At 41.1% G+C, this 23,393-nt stretch overlaps 1 protein-coding gene across 1 annotated transcript in view; it reads right to left on the bottom strand.

Moving 5' to 3' along the window:
* The window catches only part of pkd1b (polycystic kidney disease 1b), a 33,946-nt gene that overhangs the window by 4,210 nt on the left and 6,343 nt on the right, over nucleotides 1-23,393 (bottom strand). Inside the window, exons 11-40 of the mRNA XM_088070246.1 lie at nucleotides 19,599-23,257; nucleotides 19,280-19,432; nucleotides 18,884-19,024; nucleotides 18,187-18,469; nucleotides 17,567-17,669; nucleotides 16,786-16,914; nucleotides 16,503-16,653; nucleotides 16,196-16,333; nucleotides 15,853-15,997; nucleotides 14,159-14,848; nucleotides 12,953-13,106; nucleotides 12,619-12,874; nucleotides 12,286-12,481; nucleotides 12,001-12,168; nucleotides 10,892-11,032; nucleotides 10,583-10,793; nucleotides 10,088-10,211; nucleotides 8,760-8,903; nucleotides 8,240-8,672; nucleotides 7,576-7,687; nucleotides 7,280-7,494; nucleotides 5,819-6,021; nucleotides 5,537-5,734; nucleotides 5,301-5,455; nucleotides 3,469-3,669; nucleotides 2,201-2,375; nucleotides 1,920-2,102; nucleotides 1,446-1,550; nucleotides 1,210-1,344; nucleotides 928-1,130 (exon numbers count right to left, since the gene is read on the bottom strand). Of these exons, the coding sequence (XP_087926372.1) occupies nucleotides 928-1,130; nucleotides 1,210-1,344; nucleotides 1,446-1,550; nucleotides 1,920-2,102; nucleotides 2,201-2,375; nucleotides 3,469-3,669; nucleotides 5,301-5,455; nucleotides 5,537-5,734; nucleotides 5,819-6,021; nucleotides 7,280-7,494; nucleotides 7,576-7,687; nucleotides 8,240-8,672; nucleotides 8,760-8,903; nucleotides 10,088-10,211; nucleotides 10,583-10,793; nucleotides 10,892-11,032; nucleotides 12,001-12,168; nucleotides 12,286-12,481; nucleotides 12,619-12,874; nucleotides 12,953-13,106; nucleotides 14,159-14,848; nucleotides 15,853-15,997; nucleotides 16,196-16,333; nucleotides 16,503-16,653; nucleotides 16,786-16,914; nucleotides 17,567-17,669; nucleotides 18,187-18,469; nucleotides 18,884-19,024; nucleotides 19,280-19,432; nucleotides 19,599-23,257 (9,304 nt within the window). The remainder of the gene's footprint in view (nucleotides 1-927; nucleotides 1,131-1,209; nucleotides 1,345-1,445; nucleotides 1,551-1,919; nucleotides 2,103-2,200; nucleotides 2,376-3,468; nucleotides 3,670-5,300; nucleotides 5,456-5,536; nucleotides 5,735-5,818; nucleotides 6,022-7,279; nucleotides 7,495-7,575; nucleotides 7,688-8,239; nucleotides 8,673-8,759; nucleotides 8,904-10,087; nucleotides 10,212-10,582; nucleotides 10,794-10,891; nucleotides 11,033-12,000; nucleotides 12,169-12,285; nucleotides 12,482-12,618; nucleotides 12,875-12,952; nucleotides 13,107-14,158; nucleotides 14,849-15,852; nucleotides 15,998-16,195; nucleotides 16,334-16,502; nucleotides 16,654-16,785; nucleotides 16,915-17,566; nucleotides 17,670-18,186; nucleotides 18,470-18,883; nucleotides 19,025-19,279; nucleotides 19,433-19,598; nucleotides 23,258-23,393) is intronic.

Below are 23,393 nucleotides of genomic sequence, written 5' to 3'. Positions count from 1 at the left end.
TTCAGCATTTCCATTGGTGGATGGTACCGTGTTCCACTGTTGCCTCACAGCAAGAATACTCCCTGTGTTAGCATGGCTTTTTTCCGCATTCTCTGCTTTCCTCACACAGTCCAAAGACATGCAGGTAAGGCAAATGTTGTCTCTTAATTGCCCATAGGTTTCAATGTGTAAGTGTGAGTGTAAATGATTGTGTTTCTCTATATGTCAACCCAGTGAAACAACATTGTCTGGCAATCTGTCCAGGATGTACACTGCCTCTTGGGCAAGCTGGGATCAGCTACAACCCCCCTGTGACCCTGAATCGGGTAAGCAGTTACAGATGGATGGACAGGTGGATGTGCACTGGTAAAATTATCATTTGATTATTAACCCTTAAACCTTTTTGTGATCCCTTGACATTTCCTCTGGCGCCACCTGAGGTTGACCTTAGTGTAATCACTGTAGAGATAACAATTCACATAGTGCTATCATCAGGTCAATATTTCAATTTTTGTCAGTGTTGTCCAATTTGTTTATGACCAAATGTTGGCAAAACTAACATTTCCGTCATCTCAATCTGTACTTGGTGTTTTGTGCTAATTAGCAAATATTAGCATAATTACATGCTTAAGTGAGAGTAAACGCTGTCATTTTCATTACGCACATATCTAGTAGCCTGGACCATTGTGTCTGCCTGTTTTATTATGTATTTGAATATGAATTTTGATTTTTTTTTTTTTTAAATATGTTTTCATGTTTTTAAATGCTGTTCAGTTGTAAGCTCAGGGACAATCTGTGTCAAGCTTGCTCAAACTTGCCATGTTAGACAATGACAGACACTAGAAGTTCGGGTAACATCTGACTTTTGACAATTCAGTGCTGGGATTTTACCCATATCCGACCAAACACATAACTGCTAATATTGTGTGCGTACAGTAAATTTTGTACCTGTATGTACGGATGAGAACAGCTCCACAGAGTCTGGCCAGGAACCAAACACCTCCCCCCATCAGCAGCAGCCCATAGACAGGCCCCAGGACTGGATGGACCCTACACAGTTGTTGAAGAGCCAGCCGGCCTCGCAGGATGGACAGCACTGAGACAGCTGTCTGACGAACTGACAGGAAACCCTCCACTGAATGGGAAAAGAGCTGAAACAAAGACAGAGACATATCAAATACATTTCTTCTTTATTAATATTTGATTCGGCTAAAACTCTTCTTTTTGTACCATGTGTCCGAGGTGAGTGCAGAGCAGCAGCAGCAATAGCAGCAGGACAGTCAGAGCCCACAGCTCCCTCCAGGCTCTCTGCAGCACTCTGCCTAACACCACCCACCTCCGAACAAACCTCAAGGTTCCCAGCAGCTGGGACACACAGAAATGGAAATGAGTAGACATTTAGTAGAGTGGAGAAAGCTGTGAATCAGTATGGAGATGAATAATGATGAACTAGAGCTCGCATTTACCTTTAGAACAAGCAGAGTGAGCAGGACAGCCGCACACTGAGAACACTTCTGTGCCAGAAGGGCAGCTCTGTGAAAGTTGATGAAGCTGTCTGGTTGGGATCGAAGCTAAATAGCACATACAGGTTACTGTTATTTATTTGAAGCAACACATACACTGGTACATTTTTAATGAAATATTCTTTTTTTTTAAGACTTTTGCTGTCATTTTCTTTGCATTTATATGTTTCGTTGGGGACCCCTCCACAGCAGTAGATTGCTTAACTTCTTTGTTGTACTCATGCCCGCTTCTTTAAACCGCAGGTGTGTCGACTGACATCCACTGTATGTAATATACTGTCTATAGATAAGTATCTCATACAACCCCATTTAAAAAAATATGAAATGTACTTTGATACATACCAAGCGCCTGTTTAAATGACATGCATTAAAGGTATTCTCAATAGATGTTAAAAGTATTAAGTTTTCATATCTTACCTTGAAAACACAGCAAGTGGCCTGAGACAGGAAGCAGAACTGCAGGATAGCCGTTGCCAGGGACAACAACGCCTGGAGAAGCTGGACCCAGTGTCTGCATTGATGCAGATACTGGGCGCGCTCAGTAGCCATGGACCACAGCTCTCCAAACAAGATGAGGAGAGCACACATGAGGAGGAGAACCTGGAGTATGAAGTGGATTTCAGCACTTTGCTTAAGAATATCTATCACACCAAATATCTCTTCTTGGTGTATTTGAAGGGGTTAAAGTGTTTTTTTACCGTAAGTGCCACCTGCAGGTCGGGTCCAGAGAAGGATGAAGGGATGAGGAGTGGATGGATGGAGAGAGAGGGTGTGATTTTCTGTGTCTGAGCCCACTCTAGTTGTATGGACACACACACAAATAAACCAGACTCTCTGTGGTAGTGTGTGAAGTCGATTGAAAGAGTTTTAAACCTGAAATGAAAAAAAAGAAAAAGAAAATAGAATTACTGCCATGCATCACAGAGGGTCTAACAATCAACAAAGTTTCAAGGTGGGCATCCGAGATTAGTGTCATTGTTCCTGATATATGACTGAGAGTAATGGCCAGAAAATGGGTTTTGTGTAACATGATGTCAGAGTGAAGTTGACTTTTGACCTTAAGATATCAATTGTCATCACTTCATCATTTTAATCTTACGTGACATTTTTGTGAAATTTTGCCATAATTAGCGCATACATTTTTGAGTTTTTGCCAAAAACTTGTTTTGTGAGGTTGCAGTGACTTTGACCTTTGACCACAGAATTCTATTTACTTTGACATTTGTGTCAAATTTGAAAAAAGAAGAAAAAAATCCCTCAAGATTTTCTTGAGATATTACGTTCAGAAAATGAGACTGACAAGGTTGTAGTGACCTGGACCTTTGACCTATGATAACCAAAATCGAATTAGTTGAGTAAAAGTGGACATTTGTGCCAAATTTTCTTGAGGTGTTCCTGAGATACCTTGTTCATGCCAATGAGATGGAGAGATGGACGGCTAGACAGACAGACAACCCAAAAACATAATGCCTCAAGACACAGCTATTGCCGAGACATAAGAGAGACATGAGAATTACAATTACAATGCATTATTTGATGATTTTATAGTAAGATTTTTAAGCATGTTTTCCTCCTTAATGAATGTATGAATATAATTCAATATATAACCCATGTGTGTCTAAAAGTAAAAAAATGTCATTATTATAACAAAATGTTAAGATGAAAAAAAAAACACATTAAAAGATTCAGTAATGCAAAGTATGCAAAATAGTTTGGCAATCTGAATGAGAAAATGATCAAGCATTACTATGGTATTGCTTCATTTGGTCCCAGAGGAAAAAAAAGTTGTGTTGTTTTGTTTTTTGGCAAGTTTTAATGGGGACAGCACGCCTCATTATTTTCAAAAGAGTAATTCAATCTTGTCTTTCTCCCAGAGGATTCTACAACTGAAGAATGGAGGTATTAATAAATACACACTCAGCATGTCCTGGAGACGCAGTCATCTCGCCGTAACTAATCCACTTACTGTTTCTTGCCCCAATCTGCCATTTGCAAGTCAGCTAGGAGCTGGAGTGTTGTCACGCTCCTGTTGTCCAGAAAGACACTTGTTGGAGGACTCAGAGTGTGTGTGTACTGCAGCCGTGATGATCCAACAAGTCGCAGTGATGGGTTTTGGTGTAGATGTGGCACCAAGGTGTGGTTGATCCACTGCTCTGCGTCTGACCAGCTGGATGGAGAGAGAATTGACATATCACTCTGTGTGTGTGAGGGCGAATAAATACACAGATGTATAAAGATGCAGGATGCACAATAACAGAACAGATTTTCAGGTGTTTTCTTCTCTACAGGTACTCTCTTTAGTCCTGATAATTCAACTGCAAGTTTTGAAAATTAACCTTTAAAAAGTCATCTAAGTCATTAGTCTAATGTTTTGTTGTGGATATTTGTAAGTTGACTGCATGATAAATGTGATGACATCATGCACATTAAAGAAATTTAATGCAGTTATTGTAGCTTTGCTTGGGATATATTAGTTTATAAAAATGATTTAAAAAACAGTTGTTACTATTCCACATGTTTCTTGATCTACTATGATCTGAACCATCATGCAGAACACATGAGGGATGGGTATATAGAGTTTATCTTAAATGGGGGGTTTGGGGACCTGCGTCTGGTTGGGGTGTCTGCAAAAAAGGTTATTTGTAGGTGGTATTTTTTATTTCCAGGTTTCAATTCTGGGTGAAAAAAAGAGAATGCAATTCAGGCTGTGGGCACTGGATGATAATTATGTTAAAATAAAATGAGAATAATAATAACTTAATTTATTGTTCTGGCTTTGTGTGTCAGTTCTGTCTTCTGCGCCAGCTGAAATATGAGAGGTGCGTTACTATCAGGAGTGTGAAGTGTGAGTGTGGAGTTGTGCTGCTCAATATTATGAAAATAAGCAAGAAATATTAATTGAAACTGTGTTTTCTGAATTACCTTTGTTTCAAAATATGTATCATCTTGGTTTCACATGCATGAGATGTTCCAAAATGATCACTTTTGATGCTTTGGTAGCTTGCCTACTGAATAATTTGAACAGCGCACAGTTATTATAGGATTTGCATTCGGGCAGCTGTTCTTGTGTTGGAGGGTCTGCTTAGGTTCTGGAACAAATTGGTCATATGTGAGGGTGGAGGGGCAGATTAAATATTTATTTATTTATTTATTTACTTACTGACTTATTTATTTATTTACCTATGTTAAACCTGAAAAACATGAACACATATTTTTAAAAACTGAGATTTAAAATCTCTTTTTCATGAGTGTTCTGGCCAAGACAGACAGCGACATAAGTTACAGACAAAATGGAACAAACATACAAAATCAAAATGTACAACACAGTATAGCATAGTTTTAATTCAAGAATCGATCCTGATAATCAGACCAGTCAAGGACTATGGTTTGGGGGTTCTCAACCAGAATTTTTGTTGGCATCAGACACTTCATTTCTTGCTTTCTGGTGAATAAATAAATTAATTAATTTAACAAATAAATAAATTTGCAAAAAATGCACAAATGGGTGTATAAAACCCATTTGTGCATTTTTTGCAAATTTATTTTGTGTTTTTATTGGGGAGGACAAATGCACATTTTATATATTGAGGGGAACCAGTCCTCTGTGTCTTCAATCTTGAAACCTACACCTTTGCATGCACGCACCTGATGAAGAAAATAGAAGCAATTTAGGTCATCTTAATATGTCTAGTGGAATATGCAGAGTCCTACACTCAGGTTTTCTGCTTGATCATGCATTGTTGTTGCATTTGGTCTGGTGTGGTGTTTTGACAGCAGGCAGCTGAGTGTTGCCCTTACTCTCTGAGTGAAGTGAGGTTAGGGACCCCCAAGCGTGCTGTGTGAAGACGCTGTCTGACAGCAGAGTGCAGCAGCCGGCCCTGTCTCTGCTCTGTGCCGTCCTGGTAGTTCACCATCAGCACCAGCAACAGAAACAACAGCTGACACACACAGTGCTGCAGAAAAATGCAGAGAAAATTAACAAAAAGATACTTTTGGAAAGAAATTGCCTCTAAATTTTAAAGTTTTATTCTTACCCTCATGAGTGACCGCAGTGCTCGGACTTTGCGTGCCTCCTCTCTAGCCTGCAGCAGCCCGTAGCCACACGGTGGCCGCACCTTTCCGACATGCTCTCCAAAAGCCCTCACCACGGTGGTCTCCTGAGTCAGATGGTCCTCCACCTCTGGATCCACTGGCCTCCACAGCACTGTGCAGATCAAGGCCTGGACACACACCTGAGCAGGGAACATCAGAGTGCAAATGAAAGGATTTATCCAGCAAAGATCTAAAAGTTAATTGGATGACATGTTTGAACTCACCTTGAGAGGTTCCAGCAACAGAGCAGAGGTGAGAAATGCAGAGAAGGCCGACACCAGCCACATGAGGACGACTGTTCTGGACAGGGAGCTGCCATAGAGTCCAACCACGGCCAGGCACGCTCCTAGCAGCACAGCCACCAGGGGGTAAATCACACACAGTGTCCAGGGAGGGAGCAGCCAGCTGGGCTGACCTCGAGCAACGCCTGGGATTGGGGAAATTGAGCAACAAATATCTCAAACTCTATTTACATGACATCACCAGATGTGAGAAAAAAGATACAAGTTGGATATTTCCTGAATGTTTTAACCCCAAATTCTACTTCAGAGATTCCCAACTGTAAGTATGGGACTCTTATTTTGCAAATTCCAAGAGAAACATGGAAGGATTACAAAGTATTCACCTAAAGGGGCTGGGCGAGTACATCTGACAAAATAGAATCACTGCCAAAGGTTGCACGCACAACTCAGGTTGCAGTTACACTTTACATCCAAAACATGGATGCCTACACACCTTTCCCCAAGCAGCACAGAAGACAAGGTTTCAAGGACGGCACCCAAAATTTGTGTCTCCAATTCAGTGTCTGACCGAATGTCTCCCCTTCTGTTCTTGAGATATGACACTGAGAAATGTCCAGAAACATGTTTTTGCGGAACACTATGATGTCACAATGAGGGTGACTTTTGACCTTTTAGATATAAAATGTCATCACTTCATCATTATATCCTTTTAGATATGCATGTGATTTTTGTGATGATGTCACAATGAGGGTGACTTTTGACCTTTTAGATATAAAATGTCATCACTTCATCATTATATCCTTTTAGATATGCATGTGATTTTTGTGATGATGTCACAATGAGGGTGACTTTTGACCTTTTAGATATAAAATGTCATCACTTCATCATTATATCCTTTTAGATATGCATGTGATTTTTTTTCATAATTAGCATATGAATTCTAGAGTAATGGCCAAAAACTTGTTTTTGAGGTCATGGTGACCTTGATCTTTGACCTATGACCACCAAAAGTGCATGTTTGTATCAAATTTGTAGGAATTCCCTCCAGGTCTTCTCGAGATATCAGGTTCACGAGAATGAGACAAACGCAAGTTCACAGTGACCTTGACCTTTGACATATGACCACCAAAATCTAAATCATCTCATACTTAAGTCCAAGTGAATGTTTGTGCCAATTAAAAAAAAACAACATTCTCTAACAGTGTTCTTGAGATATTGACTTCACAAGAATGATATAAATGAGGTCACAGTGACCTTTACTTTGACCTATGACCATCAAAATCTAATCAGTTCATTATGTATAAGTTGATGTTTGAACTAAATTTGAAGAAATTCCCTCAAGGCGTTCTTGAGATATCATGGTCACGAGAATGGAACATACACACAACCAGAAAACATAATGCCCCCGGCCATTAAAAACACTGAGAACCACTGGTCTGGTACCTATACGTGTGGTGGAGGAGGAGCGTGTGGAGTCAGGAGAAGGGCTTGGCAGGAAGGTGCTGGCCACAGAGTCCACAGACAGCACTGAGGGACACTTGTAGAGTCCTGCACCATACAAAGAGGGACAGGACTGTGGATCTGGCTTATGGAAATCTGCACCGAACAGAGACTTCTCCTCACTCTCCTCTGACCAGCTGCTACAGGAGGTGCTCTGGCTAAAAAGGACAGTAACATAGAATATTATAAGCAACACAGAACTGCATGACCTGGCATGTACATAATTCTCAGATCCTTACGTGGTTGAGATTGAGGAGGTGGTTCTGGGGGAATCCCGGCCGCTGTCTGAGTTGCTGTTAGTTATATCTGCTGTGTCCTCTGCTGCTGCTATAGACATCAGTAGATCCTCCTCTGGTGTAAAACACAAAAACATACAATAAAACAAGTTAGAGAAATACTTTGCCCCCCAAAGGATTGTTTGTATGTCAACTGCTCATCCCATGTTACGTTGGATTCAAGAAGAAAACATTGTTCTTGCATACTTCCATGGTAAACAAATTATCTCTGTGTTTCGGATTCTTTATTTATCATGGAGGCATGCAAGAAAAAAAAAATCTTCCCAAATTTCTGAAGAACAAGGGAAAAGCAATTGATGCTGCTCTGCTCTTTTTTAGACATATTTTCCTAAAAAACTAAAAAATCAAGTGTTTGTCTTCTTTTTGCATCGAGCTCTGTGATTGGCTGTTCAACACTGTTTAACACACATGATGTCACTGCGAAAATAAGAAATGACTCTATCTGAGGCAGCTACACATATTACGAAATATGCTTGCATGGAATCATACAATTCTTACTTTGACTTGACCACATAGAAACTGATGGCTGGGGTCCAGAGACTTGTCAGATGTAGGACACGTCTTTAATAAATTAAGAATTTCTGAATTTATTTCACCAGTTTCTCACCTGACAGAGTCAGAAGTGTAGGCAGATTATGTTTAGGAGCTTGCACTAAGTTGGTGTTCATGGTGGAGACAGTTTTTTCCGGTGCAGGAGGGGACTGGTGAGAGCTGGAAATGTCTTTTGAAAGGGGATAAGCGCACAAGGGAGAGGATAAAGCAGAAGGGGAGCCAGTGGAGGAGTGTGAGGCCAGCCGGAGCTGTATCAGGGCTTTTTTTCTCTTCAGCTGGCGTGCAGGACCAAAACCAGGTGAAGCCTGGCAGAGGTCAGAAGCTAGAGTCTTCTCAGTGAGGCCTACAGGTAGATTGAGGAGGCTGTCACAGGACAGCCATGTCCCTATGCCCTCCACTTCATGTGCTCCACCATCCGTCTGGGGTGCCAAGCCAGACACAGCCCAAAAGTCCAGAATACTGGAGTCAAACGCCTTGCTGTCCAGTAACTACAAAAACCAGAAGAACACTTAATAGCAATATTGGTAAAAAGTAACTGTGTTTGTGATTATACGCATGTGTGTGTCCACTCTCACAGATGAAGGACTGTCTCGCACTGGGCCAGAGGTGTCAGGCAGAGACAAGAAAGAAGGGCCGGAGAGCTCTGACTGGCCAAGGTAGACATCCATCTCCACAGAGTGACAAACAGGTGAAGGAGGAACTGACATGTCCACAGTTACCTGGGTTACACACACACACACACACACACACACACACACACACACACACACACACACACAGACACACACACACACACACACACACACACACACACATACACATACACATACACAAAACAACTGCGGCCTGAACATTTCTGAGTGTACATTCAGATAAAGGTGAAAACACTCATTTGTACTGTTTCCATACTGTGATAAGACTGTTTGGCAAACAGAGATTGAACGTACGTCCAACAAATAACTGTAATGACCTCTAATCGGCAGCACAATGCAGGCACGTGTTACAGCAGACAAGAACAAACCCCACTAAAACTCCTTCTTGGTACCTCAATACTCTGCAAATGACCACTTGTATATAATTAATTCACACAGTGTTATGCTGAATTTGTGAAGAAAACTTCGTTTTTCTCTTGTGCCTCTACGGTGAACCAATATTCTGAAAACTGAGAAAACTTGATGAATTGAAGTCATAGCGGGTTGCAACAGCGACTGAACAACAAGTAAGACTCTCCTATACGCTCTGCAAAGCCAGATTCTATTGACAAAAACTATAATTTTACCTCTCTGAACACAGGTGTTGCTGGTCTACTGCTGCCTCAAACAGTGGTTTGTTTGTATAATCGTGTGACTTTGGTAAATAGGAACTAACCAATTAAAACACCAAATTCCGCAAAAACACAAGCAAAATAAAATCTGTTCGAGGTAGCGGTAGATCAGCAGCTCCTGTGTTCAGCAAGGTAAAATTACTGCTTTTGATAATGGAGTCTGAGGAGAGCAAAGATAAGTTTAACTATTCATTCAGTTCCCTGCGGAGAAGTATATTAGTTGGTAAATGACATTTGGATTATATTGCACAAGTTGCAAGGGAGTTTTTAAACAGATGTTTTCACACAGTTTTGCTGCTGTTAAACATGGACCCCAATGACTTCAATTCATCAGGAATTTTCTCCATCTTTAGATTCTTTTTTCACCATGGAGAGATGCGAGAAAAGTTTTCTTCACAACTTCAACTCATCATATGGTTAGTAATTGATATACACATGGTCATTTGGTGGGTGAAGTATTCCTTTAGATAACAAATTAACATGCAAAATGAAATTGATTTGGGCAAAATAAGCAATGGCTTCTTTTTTTAGCAGTAAAATGTATCATGAAAATAAAATAAGCATGCTGTTTTAAGTTACCTGGCTGTGAGATTTTCTGAACAGGAAACAGAGGAAGCACTGGAGGGGAAACACCAGCACCGCAACAGTCATCCCCATGGCAACTGCCTCCATGTTAAGCAGCAGCTGGGCTGAGACTGGTCCACTTTTGGCAAAGAGACATAAATCACTGTAATCCTGTCAACCACCCAGAACCTCCTGACATACTGGTTTATGTTAGAAAAATCTCAAATATAATACCTTGTAATGACTAAAAAAAAGAAAATGTTGTCTTGAAGAGCCAAAAATACAATGAAACATGATTAATATTATTTACCTTAACCAGTATTTGAAGGAAATGTATCTTTATTGAAACGTTATTGACTACAGGTAGGAAGAAACTTACATTAACAGGTACACCAATTTATTTTTTATGTAACAGTTTCACAATTGCATTATCTTTTTTTCTAATTTGCTTTTTAATTTCCTGCCATGAAAGGAATTGGGGTTTATATTGAGGCCTAAAAACCATCCTACCTGTGCCCCTCGGTACTAACAGCTCCGTACCACAGAGCAGCCAGTGCCAGGTAGAGGTGCAGCATGAGGGCGCTGCATGTCACCCTCTGACCCCTGGTGAAACTGCTGTGAGCCGGGCGTTCCCACAGCGACAGCCACAGGTGGTGCTCGACCATCCCAAACGCCAGCTGGGAGATGAACACCCGTCGAAACTGCGAAAGCTCCTCAGGACCTGTGGAGTTATCAGAAAAACGCATCAAACAGCTTATTTGTGAACAACAATAAGTGGAAATACATGTTACTCTGCTGAATGTAAGTTAATAAGCTTACATGAGGCTAGAACCTCCTTCTCCACAGAGCCGTTCTTGTGATTCTCCACAGAGAGCCAGTCCTCCAGCAGGAAGAAGAACATGTGATCTGTCTGAGGGTCCCAAACCACCACATGCTGAATGTACCAGGACGGGTCCAGACCTGCATGTACATAAGACATACTCAGCTGCATTCACATCTTGATAATTTAGTATTGAGTGAGATGATCTCTTGCTCCATATAGCTCTGGATGGACTTGTTTTTGGGATAAAAAATGGAATTACTCAAGCCTCACATCTGCACAGCCAAACAAACTGCACACAAATGCTTCCTCCTTTTTTCTACTCATGGATGAGAATATTGTGCTTGTGACAGGGCAAGATGTTTAAATAAATGGCATCCTCCGTTAGCTAAGTGGTGCTAAACGAGCTAGCAGTAGGTGCACACACACTCCTGCACGGGGATATGGTTGGCGGGTGTAGTTTGGTAGAAAGAAAATAGTCCCATTGAGTGCATGTACTACTCGCTCAACTAGCACCACTGAGCTAGCTAATGTTACAGCTCAGCTAAGGAGGACGCCATTAATGTTTACATCTCATGCTGTCGCGAGCATGAGCATCCATGAGTAGATGCACGCTTCCCTCTGCATGGTGATATGGTTGACGGCTGCAGCTTGGTAGAAAGAAAATAGTTCCAACATGAAACTGCTCAAAACAAGGTCTTTGGATTATGTTAAGTAACCAGGGTCATGATTTCTGTAAAAACACATTGCTGTTGAATTTTTCCAAAGTATTTTTTATGGCATTTTGAGCACCACAACAGGAGTGCCATTTAGTTTCATTATATTGGAGAGAAAGCAGACATTTCTACTGCCAACATTCTGTAACTCACTCGAAAACAATCTAGACCAATAAAAAGCACCACAAAACCGAGAAAAAATAAATAATTTTGATTTTTAGATGAACGGCCCTTTAAAATTTAAACTTATTTAGAAATTTTCACATCCAAAACATACCACTGAAAATGTTCTAAATTACATGTTTTGTGTCATCATCGATTATATGTTTTAGAAAAAGAGTAAAAACAAAGCCAATATTTTTAAAAGAAGGATATTTTCAGCCTCCATGTACCGGTATTATCATGCCAGATGCGAATTTTCCAAACTTCTCCCAGGTTGTCGTCTGTCTCCAAGTGAAACTGGTCCAGGCTGCCACGCTGAAACGCTCCATGCCTCTGCAGATGGCGGGAGCCGCTCTTGGTCACACCATACAGGCTGATGCCAACGTGTGCTGTGGTGCCTGATGGGTGCATTAATCACTATAATCACATATAGTTTCATCGAGTCAAACATGAAAATGCTTTTATTACTTATACATTTCTGTCTTCTACGTGGTTTTGACTTGTCCTTGTCTGACCTGCTCCTTGCCTCCAGCCAGTCTTGACCAGCACTCTGTAGTGGTACAACCCTGCTTGGCCACACAGAGGGACCTGGCTTAGTCTCATGCTGTCCAAGTGGTCCAGTTTATGGGCAATGAGGCCCACCAGCAGGTGAATCAGAACCAGGACAGCACACACAATCCCCACAACCATGTTCCGCATGGGACTGCCTGGCTGTACAGATAACAAACAGATGTAAGGGAGGGGGGGACAGCCTGATTTTGACTATCCTCCTACTAATCCTGCATTTGGGAAATTCAAAATGTGTCCTCTAAATAGAAGCTGGTGTAATGCTTTGTGTTCTCACATACCGGTGGCAGCAGCACAACGGCCCCGGGATGCACAAACAAACTGGCCCCGAACATGGTGAGGTGCTGGGTGAGACAGCGTGCTGTGTGGAGCGTGCTGCCCTCCATTGGCTGCAGTCCCTCACTGCTCCAACGCCTCTCCTTCACACTGTAGTACTGGCAGAGAGAGCTGAACACACACACGGACACACGGACAGGACCTCCGTCCACGAGAGACGAGGTCAGGTTGACCGAGAGAGGCTTGTCCATACCGCCTAAACTGTTACAGAGGAGAATTAACTTCTTTGTTCAGCAAAATGAGCAGTCGGACAGAGAGAGAGTAAAGAGCGTGACTTACAGTGGAGACAGAAATATGGTTTCCTCTGAGGAGGTGGTCGGATTAGAAAGGGTGAGAGCCCACTTTCTCACTAGGGAATCCTGGGATGCATTAGTCCCCGGCACTGTAGAGCTCACTTCTATCTCGACATGTCCCAGACTCACTGGAGTAGCTCCTAGATATGCATAATGCAGTTTAAAAAACAGCCGCTGTAATTTATAATTCATGCAAAAACTCACAGATATACAGTAAGGTTAATTAATAATTATGTAGGGTGCTGCATGGGTGACCGTAAAGACAGTTCACTCTCATTATTCAACAGATGACTTTAGACATCCTGAAATGTCATGTGTCCACCACAACTTCCAGAAACTGTCACAGCTACTATCACTCACTGATGAAAATATGATCTGGTGGAGGCAGTTTGTAAGATTTAGGAGTATTTAGTGACATCTAGTGGTGATAATTGCACATTGGAACCATCTTAAACTTTAAAAATGTATTAAATCAATTTAAATGTATTATAGTCTTCATCAGTCAGGAGGTTTTTACCATAAGCTGAATAATATGCAGAGATCTTGTCCTTTCTTAAATAAACCAATCTGGTGATTAAAACCAGTAAAAACACTAAATAAAACTGTTTCATGTTCTAAATCAGTGTTTCTCCGAATCTGTTTGGCTCTACTGGGAGTGGTCGCTAGCCCAGAACCTGCTAATGTGTGCTCATGTTTTTATTTTGATAATTTTAGATCCAGATGTTCCAGGGGTTTTTTACCAGAAACTGAATTATCTGCACAGGTTATTATTATTACATGCCATAATTATCTTTGTCACTATGATTAAACCCTTACACATAATTTAATGTACTGTTAATACAAAAATATGGGTTACTGGAGCTTTAAAGCTGTTATGTCTAATTACTGAAATATTTATTAATTTGGGGGACTTCTAGTATTAGTAAAAAAAAGACAAGATGATAGACAGTAATGTCTCAGCTTACAAACGTAGGTCCTGAGAATTCTAAGCTGATATAATCAGAGGAAGATTTTACACATAGAGGCTTTTAACTGATAAAATGTGGGGTCATACTCATCAGAAGTTCTATAAGTGCGTAGCAAGAACAAAGTAAAACGCCATTAATGCCAAATGGTCGTTAACAGTCTACCAAAATGCAAAAATCTGGAATAAACAGGTTAGGTTCAGAAAAAGGAAGATAGTCTTCTATACCTGGTTCCAGGCAGAAGTTGAAGGAGAGATATAAACCTGCGTTTTCATCCAATCCATCCACAGCTTTGACTGTGAGGTTTAACCTTCCTTCAGTGGGGAGTGTCACAGTAAGACATGTCCCATTCCCAGCTTCATCTCCAACCCCATTGTCCTGTCTCACAGGGGACTTGTTGGGGAGGGTGACATGTATGGCCTGCTTGGGGTCCAAATCCTGAATGGGTATGGGTTGGCCCTGAGGTGTGGTGAGCTCCATGGCAACTAGAGCAGTGGAAATCGGAGGGTCGGCTGCATTCAGCAGTGGGTTGGATAGCATCTCTGCATCCATATCAAAAAGCACCTGCACCACCTCAGACTTCTGACTCTTCAGGTGAGCAGCGAGGGAGGCGGGGATATGAAACGGACATGGGCGAGAACTCTTGGATTCATCAGCTGACTTGGAGGAGACGATCTGGTTTTGGTTGGACTGGTGAGTGCAGAGAAGATCGGAGGGGTCTCCATGGAAACCCACAGTGTTGATATAATCAGTGGAGAGTGAAAGGGGTGCCTCACCATGAACACGTGAATGAATCAGAGAGCGCATTAGGGCACCTGCGTGACCCAGCGCTGACAGGGCGAGTTTGGAAGCTGACTGTAGAGTGCTTGACAAGTCTGGGTGAGAACTGGAAGCAGACACAGCTGCCAGGGTGTTACCTGGAAACCGAGAAAACACAAAATATTCACCCATTTGATTAAGTTCACAATCAACATATGACCTTTTTCCACCAAATTAGCTCTGGGTCTTTCACTGGTTCTTTCAGGATTCTTGGAAACTTGGTGCTATCGAGTTAATCAGCCCACTTTTCCTCTACGTTGCGCGAGTCATTGAAATCAAGGATGTGTCATGAACTGAGGGCATTACACAAAGCAAAACAGACGGAAACAGTAGAAGCAAAATCGCATATTAGATTGATTACCGACCGATTAGATTGCAGAATCAGTAACATCTTTTAAATCACATCTTAATCACATCTTACATCGTAATCTTAGCTCACTGTTTATTTTAAACAGTGATTCATTATCATAAATGTTACCATCTTATTGTCTTCTTTTATTTTTGTTTTATTGTAATTGATTTGATATGCCTCAGTGCAATCCTTCGGTCACTGAGCTGCCAAGTTTGCTTATAGATGGTATTTATGTTATTGTTGGGGTTGCTGTTTCTTTGTTTTTCTTAAAATTTCCTAATTCTTGCTTAAACCCTGCATTTAAATCTGGGATTGACCTTAGAAAGCACTTTGTAAATTTGTATAGAAAAGCGCTTTATAAATAAAGTTTCTTATTCTTATTCTTACCTGCAATATTTTGCCATTATTACAGATAGTTTACTTTTTTACCGAAAAAACAAGCATGAACCAACTAATTAGACCACTGCATGCTCTTTTTGTCTGATGATTTCTCATTTAACTTCTCTAATGCTGCCCTCTCTATACTCTGTTCAGCCTGTAGAATATGACAAGCCCACTGATATGATGCTTCACACTTCAGGTCTAAAAAAAAATTTTTTTTTTGGATCCAGCTGAGAACTAACTGTTCTGGTTTTGAACCAAATTTATTTTTACTAAAAATACTCTGAACTGTTTAATATTAGTTTTGGGAGCCCAAACCGTTGGTGAAAAAGGGTGTGTGTTATGCAGGAGATGGTGGTTGACCAGCACCTATGATGTTAAGGATATTTCGTCCTGTTGCCACAGTGGACAAAACAGTAGGACTCATTTGTTCTTCCATGACATGGATCATCTTCCCCACAGCTTCCAGAATTTTCTCCTGGCACTTTTCACATACCAATTCTCTGGGAACGGCCTGAGGGTAAAACAGAAAAAGTAAAGACATGAAGGTGTAAGATTCAAAAATGAGGAATATTTTAACAGGTATGATGTGGTTTACTTGACTTATTGGTTTCTTTGTGTGTCTTAAAAATATCTTATATGCATTAAGTACTGATCATGTATTCAATACTTATGGGCAGAGAATGATGAGAAAAAAAAGGTGATTACTTACAGTAGACTGTGACAAAGCTGAGCTGATTTGATCAACATCATGCACCGACGACACAAGAAGAGAGGCCAGCGCCTGGGTCACATTTTCCCGGATCTCCCTCGTGTCCATGAGCTCCTTGGCAGTTTGTCCAGACTCCATCTGTGGACAGGTGGGTGAAACTCATTAGTCCATATTCCTAGCAAACGCAAACCTTTCATACACATCCACTATGCTTCATAATCTTCAGTTTTTTTGTCATAGTTAATCAAAATCACTTAAAAGTGTCATTTCATGCACTGGCAAATGAAATATGATCTTGACACACCACCTGATTGAGCTGGCTGGTGAGAGCGATGGAATAAGGGATGATTTCCTGAGGGTTGCCATGTTGGACCAAAGCCCACAGCTCTGTCTGGCTCTTGTGTCTGAGCCACTGACTAGTAAATTCATCCCTTGCAGGACTTTGAACAATCAACACTCTGGAGAAAGAAGCAATCAGTAAGGGAGAGAGGGCATTTGGCATAATGCATAAGAAACTAACTGAAAGGTGCTGCACATACAGAATAGTGCTGTTTATCTTGCTTCAGCTGCAACAGCTCCTGGTAGCTTACCTTTTCAATGCAATGACCTTTGCCCCCAGGTTGTCTTCTACCAGCAATGTAACTGTTATTACTGACATGCTTCTCTCTTGCCCAGGACTCCCCAGTGGAACCACACTGCCAAATGTTGAACGAGTACCTCTGGGGTGCATAAAAGATACAAAGCTTAAGTTGAACAGGATGGAAATCCAAAACTTGCTTCTTAAAGGAACAGTGTGTAGGATTTAATGGCCTCTTGCAGTAAGGTTGCAGACTGTTTCCTGTGTGCCAAGCATGTAGAAGAATTACAGTGGCTGATGCAAAAACACATATCGCTCTATCTACAGCCAGTGTTTTGCTTAACTATTCTGGGCGACTATAGAAACAAAGTGGTGAACTTTATAGAAGAAGACCCACTCCATATGTAGATATAAACGGCTCAATCTAAGGGAATTAGCAGGTGGTTATTATTAGATATTATCAACCACTTTGGGGAAAATGTCCAGAAAACTTTATTTATCATTGTTATAATTTAAAAAATTATGCTACAAAAAATATAAATATATAAATATTAGCACTGTCCAAAGTAATATACTGGTTTCTCTTTGATTTTTGCTTTTCTTTTTTGATATTTTTTCAGGTTATCTTCTTGTAACTTCTTAATTCATTTATGATTATTTTTTTGCTCATTTTTGGCCCATTTATTATTTATTTATATTACTCATCATTCTCTTCCCATGTTTCTGAAATAAAATAAAGCCATTTTGCTCAGGCTTCAGAGAGTTAATAGCTAGTAGTTGAGGCCTGTATCCACCTGTACAGAGTGAGCAGAGGGCACACTTTGCCAACAGGCTGGCATGGTGCTGCCTGGAAAGAATAGATCAGCTGAGAGGCCACGCTGTCATCATCTTGCCACCCTGCCAAAAGAGAACAAAACATCAAGTGATTTGTCAAATTAAAATTATGTGTTGCTTTTTCTTCCTTGAAAGTAATTCAGGGGACCTGTCATCTCCACCATGTGGTGATAGATTGCAGTATAAAAATTGTGATTCAAAGATTGAGATAAACCTTTTAACATTATTTTGATGAGCTGTATTTACATAATAATACTGATAATTACATCAACTTAATATTGTGTGCAATTTAAACTCAAATGTATGTGTCAGTTGATTTAAAAGTTGGTTTAAGTTGCAGTAAGGTAATGACATTCGCTTGATAATTTAATTTTTCTCCACTTTCACTTAAAATGCCTGGATAAATTCAGACGGTCAAGACTGTGTTTGGGACCTGCAGGCCAAACAAATACAACACAAGGGACATTATATTATTTAGTCATTAAAAGTTTTCATTACTCAAAATTACTGATGTAAACAGCTGCATTTTTTTGTTGAACCAATAAGTTGTTTTAAGAGTAAACTAAGACCACAGTGTTACCTGAGCAGTTGTAGGTGACCACTGTCTCCAGCAGACGTATATCTGACTCTGGACTGAGATTACACAGGCCTCCATGCGGTGGATTGTTGGGTAGTATCGTCAGGCTGGCGCTGCCCCACTGCCCTCTGCCGGGCTGGGTTACATTGAGTGTGAAGGTGTAACTCTGCCCTAGCTGTAGGACACCTGAACGCACCACCAGGTTAGGAGAATGTCTCCCTGTAGAGGTGGTAACCTCATTTAGGTCAAGGGTCATGCCAGTCTGGTCCTCAGCTCTCCATTTGTACTGCGAGAAAACACATGAATCACAATAATGCTGAATGACATATTGTATACATTTCTTTTCTGCAAATAACAAATAATTTTACTGTTAATTTATGTATCTAGCCAATTAAGCATAGCAAAGATTGAATATAGATTAAACTGTCCAATTGCTAATTCATTCTCTAAGGAGATGAACAAAAAGATAATGATTAACAGCAGCAGCAGAGGGCTTTGTTGACTTTTTCCTGATGGCACTACAATTGCATTTTCATGTGTCATGTTTTTTGTTTGTTTTCAAGTATTTTTATTGAGCCAAAAAGGAAATTACATACAGTATCTTACATTATATCAGTGCTCATTTTCAGTTTTTTAAACAATTTTTTGCCTCACCATTTTTACCCTAACTGTCAACATTTGCGTTTTTCCGAATCATTACCTGAGCCTGGTCGTCGCACTGTCCACATTGTCCTGCGAGGATGACGGGGCTGGTGTAGCTGCTGTGGTGAGGGGATGACGAGAAAGAGCAGGAGACACACTCCACAATGACAGAAAGCACAGGAGCTTCACACACAGTCACCTAAAGAGAAGAGTCAGAGGTATGTGCAGTAAGTGTCTTGACCCTTGTATGACTAAATTTGATCACTAAGTATTCCACATTTGCCCAAGTCTCCAAAACAGTTTGTATTTGAGAGATATATTCAACATAACTTCATATGGCTTTCAAATGTAAATATATAATATAATTCAAACGTAAATATATAATATAATTTAATGCGACAGATAAGTAAATGACTGATTGACTGAATAAAGGATGATTATGAGAAGCACTCACTGTCTGGTTGACTGAGGCAGGTCTCCTCCCCTCTTTGTGTACAGTGAGGGTGATAACGTAAACTGTGCCTGGGTTCAGCTGAGAGCTGAGTATTGTCATTCTGCTGCTGTTATTCCCCTGCCACTGCTTTGCAAAATGAGACTCTGTTGAGGTCTGAAAATACAAACATGCAGGTGTTAGCATCAGATCTCAAGTTGGGGAGATGACTGTGAATTAAAGGACTTTTCTTATCTTATTCGTTCTTATCCAACTCATATTTATTGCAATTAATATAATTTTATTACACTAAGGTTGCGCTAACATAAAGAAGCCCCTTTACCACTGTCAGGAAGGTCCAGTGATAGTGCAGCATATCCACCACTCCTGGCTCTATGTCAGGGTCCTTGGACTCAGATCCATCCAAGATGAGGTCACTGAGGCTAGGCCACATTCTGTGTGATCCTCCCTTTATGACAGCTGCAAGCGGGGACTGGACCACTGTAACGCTAGTTTTTCGTTGGACAAAAAGAGGAGTTCCTTGGAGTGAAACGGTGAATACCAGGCAATATTTTCCAATATCGAGAGTGTGCTTTGGGAGAAAGAGAAGAGGTGAAGTTGCATCTAATTGATTTCTATGGATGACTTTGTTAAAAGAGAATTCTGAGTTGGTGCAATCTGAATCTTTGAGTATCTCCCATAGGTATCTGGCTTTGTAAGTAGAGCAGTTAATGTCCATCCTTGCTTCAAAGAAACTCGGTCTAGACCTGAAGATTGTAGACTGGCTCTGGACAAGAGAAGCTTGAGGGCTGGAACACTGGAGCTGCTCCACCTCCGTGTTTAGCTGTGCGAATACATGGCTCACACTGTTGAGAACTTTGAGTGTAACACTGTATTTCCCAGGAGTATTATAAATATGATCGACAATGCTCAAGTCTGTAACCAAAGCTTCAGTTGAGTCTCCGAAGTCCCAGTGGTACCTGAGATTGCTCCCTCCATTCTCTTTTGCAGAAAAAGAGACAGCATGTCCAACAAATATTCTGTCTGAATGACAGACAAGCTTCACTTTCTTAACAGGCCACTGAACTGTGGCAGTATCATTTAGAGTCTTGGAGCAGATTCCATTAGTGGAAAGCACGCTAATAGACAATGAACCACTCTCTGGTGGAGTAAAGATCACTTCTTGCCCCATGAGCCTGGTTGCCTTAGACCCCTCAAGCTGAAAAATCCAGGTGTACTGAACTGGAAGTCCACTCTGAACTTCTGCCTTGAACTTGAGACCTTTTAGAGCCTCCAGAGCAGCAGAACAACAGTTCACAAGTCGCAAACCTTGAATATGCTCAGTGACCAGAATGCTTGAAAACACCTCAGCACTACTGACCTGATTCAAAGCTTTTACTGTTACTAAATGTGTCCCTGCTGGAAGGCTTTCAGTGGTGTACTGCCCTTCGAGGATGCCCTGTCTGTGAATCCAGTCGTTGTTTCTAAATGTTATAACAAAGCTTACATTGCTTCCTTTGGAGATTCTTGGAATAAAAGTAACTGGTTCCTCAGTGCAGAAAGAAGACTTGGAGATGTTCAGCATTAGACCTTCGATTGCATCCTCAACTGTCACACTGTGTGAAACCATATGCCAATTAATCCCATTGGAGACATTCAAAAACACCTGATAGATGCCTGCATGTGGAAAAGTGTGGATAAAAGTCTGATTAGTAGCACTGAAAAGCACAGCACCTTTAACTACCCAGTTCCACTGCAGATCATTGCCCTTCAGAATAACCCCATGGAGTTGAACAGCAGCACTTGCAGTGATATAAAATGGATGAGTCTTGCCTTCAATTTCAAAGTCCACGTCTTGGACCTCCTCCTGAATGTTAAACTCTTTGGTGACATTGCTGTGGCTGAGGGCATTCTGAACTGAAACTCTAAGAAGAAAATCACCAACACTTGTAAAAGTATGAAGGAGAAAGGGCACATGTGTTTCCAGGGGTGAAAAATCAGATTTCATGTACCAAAGGTACTGAAGGTCTGAGCCAGTATCCACAGATACAGAGATATTCACTAATTTCCCTAATGCCACAATGTTTGATTGTGTTGTAATGCGAGCGCCTGTTACACGCTGAACCGCCACTAAAGAAACAACACTTGTGGCCTCACCCAACTTGTTTGAAGCTCTTAGCTGAACTGAAATTCTGCCAGGAGTTTCAGCTAACATATAAAAAAGCTCTCCATCAGCAGTCATTTGTTGGTTAATCACACTCTGTGTAGCAAGCCAGTGATAAGTGACATTGGAGCCTTTGGTGACTAAAGCCATAAACATCAGTTCTTCTTGCGTTGGTACGTATTTCATGTTTGTCAGGGACTGACATGCAATCTTAAGACCCTCTATTCTTTCAAAGACCTCAATTACAATAGATGCCTCCTTTCTACTCACCAGGTTCTGTGCTACAACCTTCACTTGATACACTCCTGGTTTCAGGAAAGTATATCTAAACTGATATGTCCCCTGTTTGGTTGAGGTCATTCCATCCACAGTCCAGTAGTAATTAGTGCTACTGATGGCACTGCTAATTGCTGAGATAAGAATTTCTTCTCCTACTACAGCATACGGCTCATTGGTGTGAAGCAAAAGGTCCGAAATAGGAAGTAAAACATTCACAATAATGGTCACAGAATCACGACTAACGGCATTAAATGCTGTGGTGGTGACTGTGAACTGACCTGTTGAGAAAAAGACGTGTGACGTGTTTTGTGTCTGCTCCATGGGAGATCCATCTCCAAAGTCCCAAAGGACTGATACATTGCTGCCAGTGCAACTAGCAACCCAAAATGATGCTAATGTATTGACTGTCAGTGTGCCACTTTGGCTGTCATGTGCCACAGATAGCTTACTTACAGGTTTCTGAACAGCGATTCTAGCTCTGGCCGTTTTGTTGCTGACTTTGTTACTTGCTGTTACGGATACCTCTTCAACACCTTCATCTTGAAAGACGAAACACTTGTGAGCATTGTCTGTCATGGAAATGAGCCTAGAGGAGTTGTAAAACCACTTAAATTGGTAACCTCTCGTCTGAACAGGGGAAACTAACACCATGAAGCATACTTCTTCTCCTACTGCGACTGCTTCCTGTGATGATTTAACTGTCATGTCACTTATTGGTGCTTCAACCCAGATACTTGCGTTAAATGATACAGATGTGAAAGAACTAAACACTGTCATGCTAATATGACAAAACCCTTGGCTTTGAAATTTGTGCTTTATGGTTGACTGCCCTCTCACTACAGTCAGAGGTGATCCATCCTCAAACAGCCAATGGAAAGTCAGAATGGATATGTTCCCGTTTACCAGAGCAGTAAACTGTATGTCTCTTCCACTCATGATGCATCCTGTAGGGAGAACTCCACTAACAGCCAGCCTATAGATCTCTACAATGATAGACTGATGAGCTTGGCTGACTGAGTTTGTGACGGATAGATGTACTGTATAGTTCCCTGGCGACTTATAGATGTGGGAAATGGAACCATCTGTAAGGTTTCCAATCATGAACCCATCGCCAAAGTCATAATTCCACAAGAGACTCGTACCATTGGTCACTGTTGCTATGAAACCTGTAGCAGAGTTTAGTTCACTGGGTCCATCGTACCTGACCGTTAATCCAGAGATTTTTTCCATAACTTCCACCATAAGCCAGGTGGTCAGGACTGTAAGAGTGTTGTTGGCACACACTGTGATGTTGTAGAGTCCTGCAGATGTAAAAGTGTGGTTGACTTTATGGTGGATGCCTCGGACAGCTTCAGAGCCGTCGCCGAAGCTCCAAGTGTAAATGACAGCGTAGGTGGAGGGCTCTACGGAAGTTTCCAGAAAGAGCGTCTGGTTGACGAGGGGCACAGGAAGGGAAGAGGAAATGAGGAGGTCATTTAACTGAGGGCGGGCGCTTATCCTAATGGACGCATCAGTGTTGTCATATTGGTTGGAGACTTGGACATGAAGTGTGTAGTTATCTGCATAAAACAAAGATACAGGAAAAAAAGATGTTACCTTGATGGACTGAATAGTAAGAACAAAGCACAATTTCTACCAGTTTCATTTTCATCACAAAATGTCAACAAAATAAGGAATGTTAAAATTTTACATTAA

The sequence above is a fragment of the Plectropomus leopardus genome, chromosome 19 (assembly GCF_026936395.1).
Source record: "Plectropomus leopardus strain MGB_pleo_1.0 chromosome 19, ASM2693639v1, whole genome shotgun sequence".
NCBI lineage: Eukaryota > Metazoa > Chordata > Actinopteri > Perciformes > Serranidae > Plectropomus > Plectropomus leopardus.
Note: the sequence above shows the minus strand (reverse complement) of the source record. Positions and strands in the feature narration are given on the sequence as shown.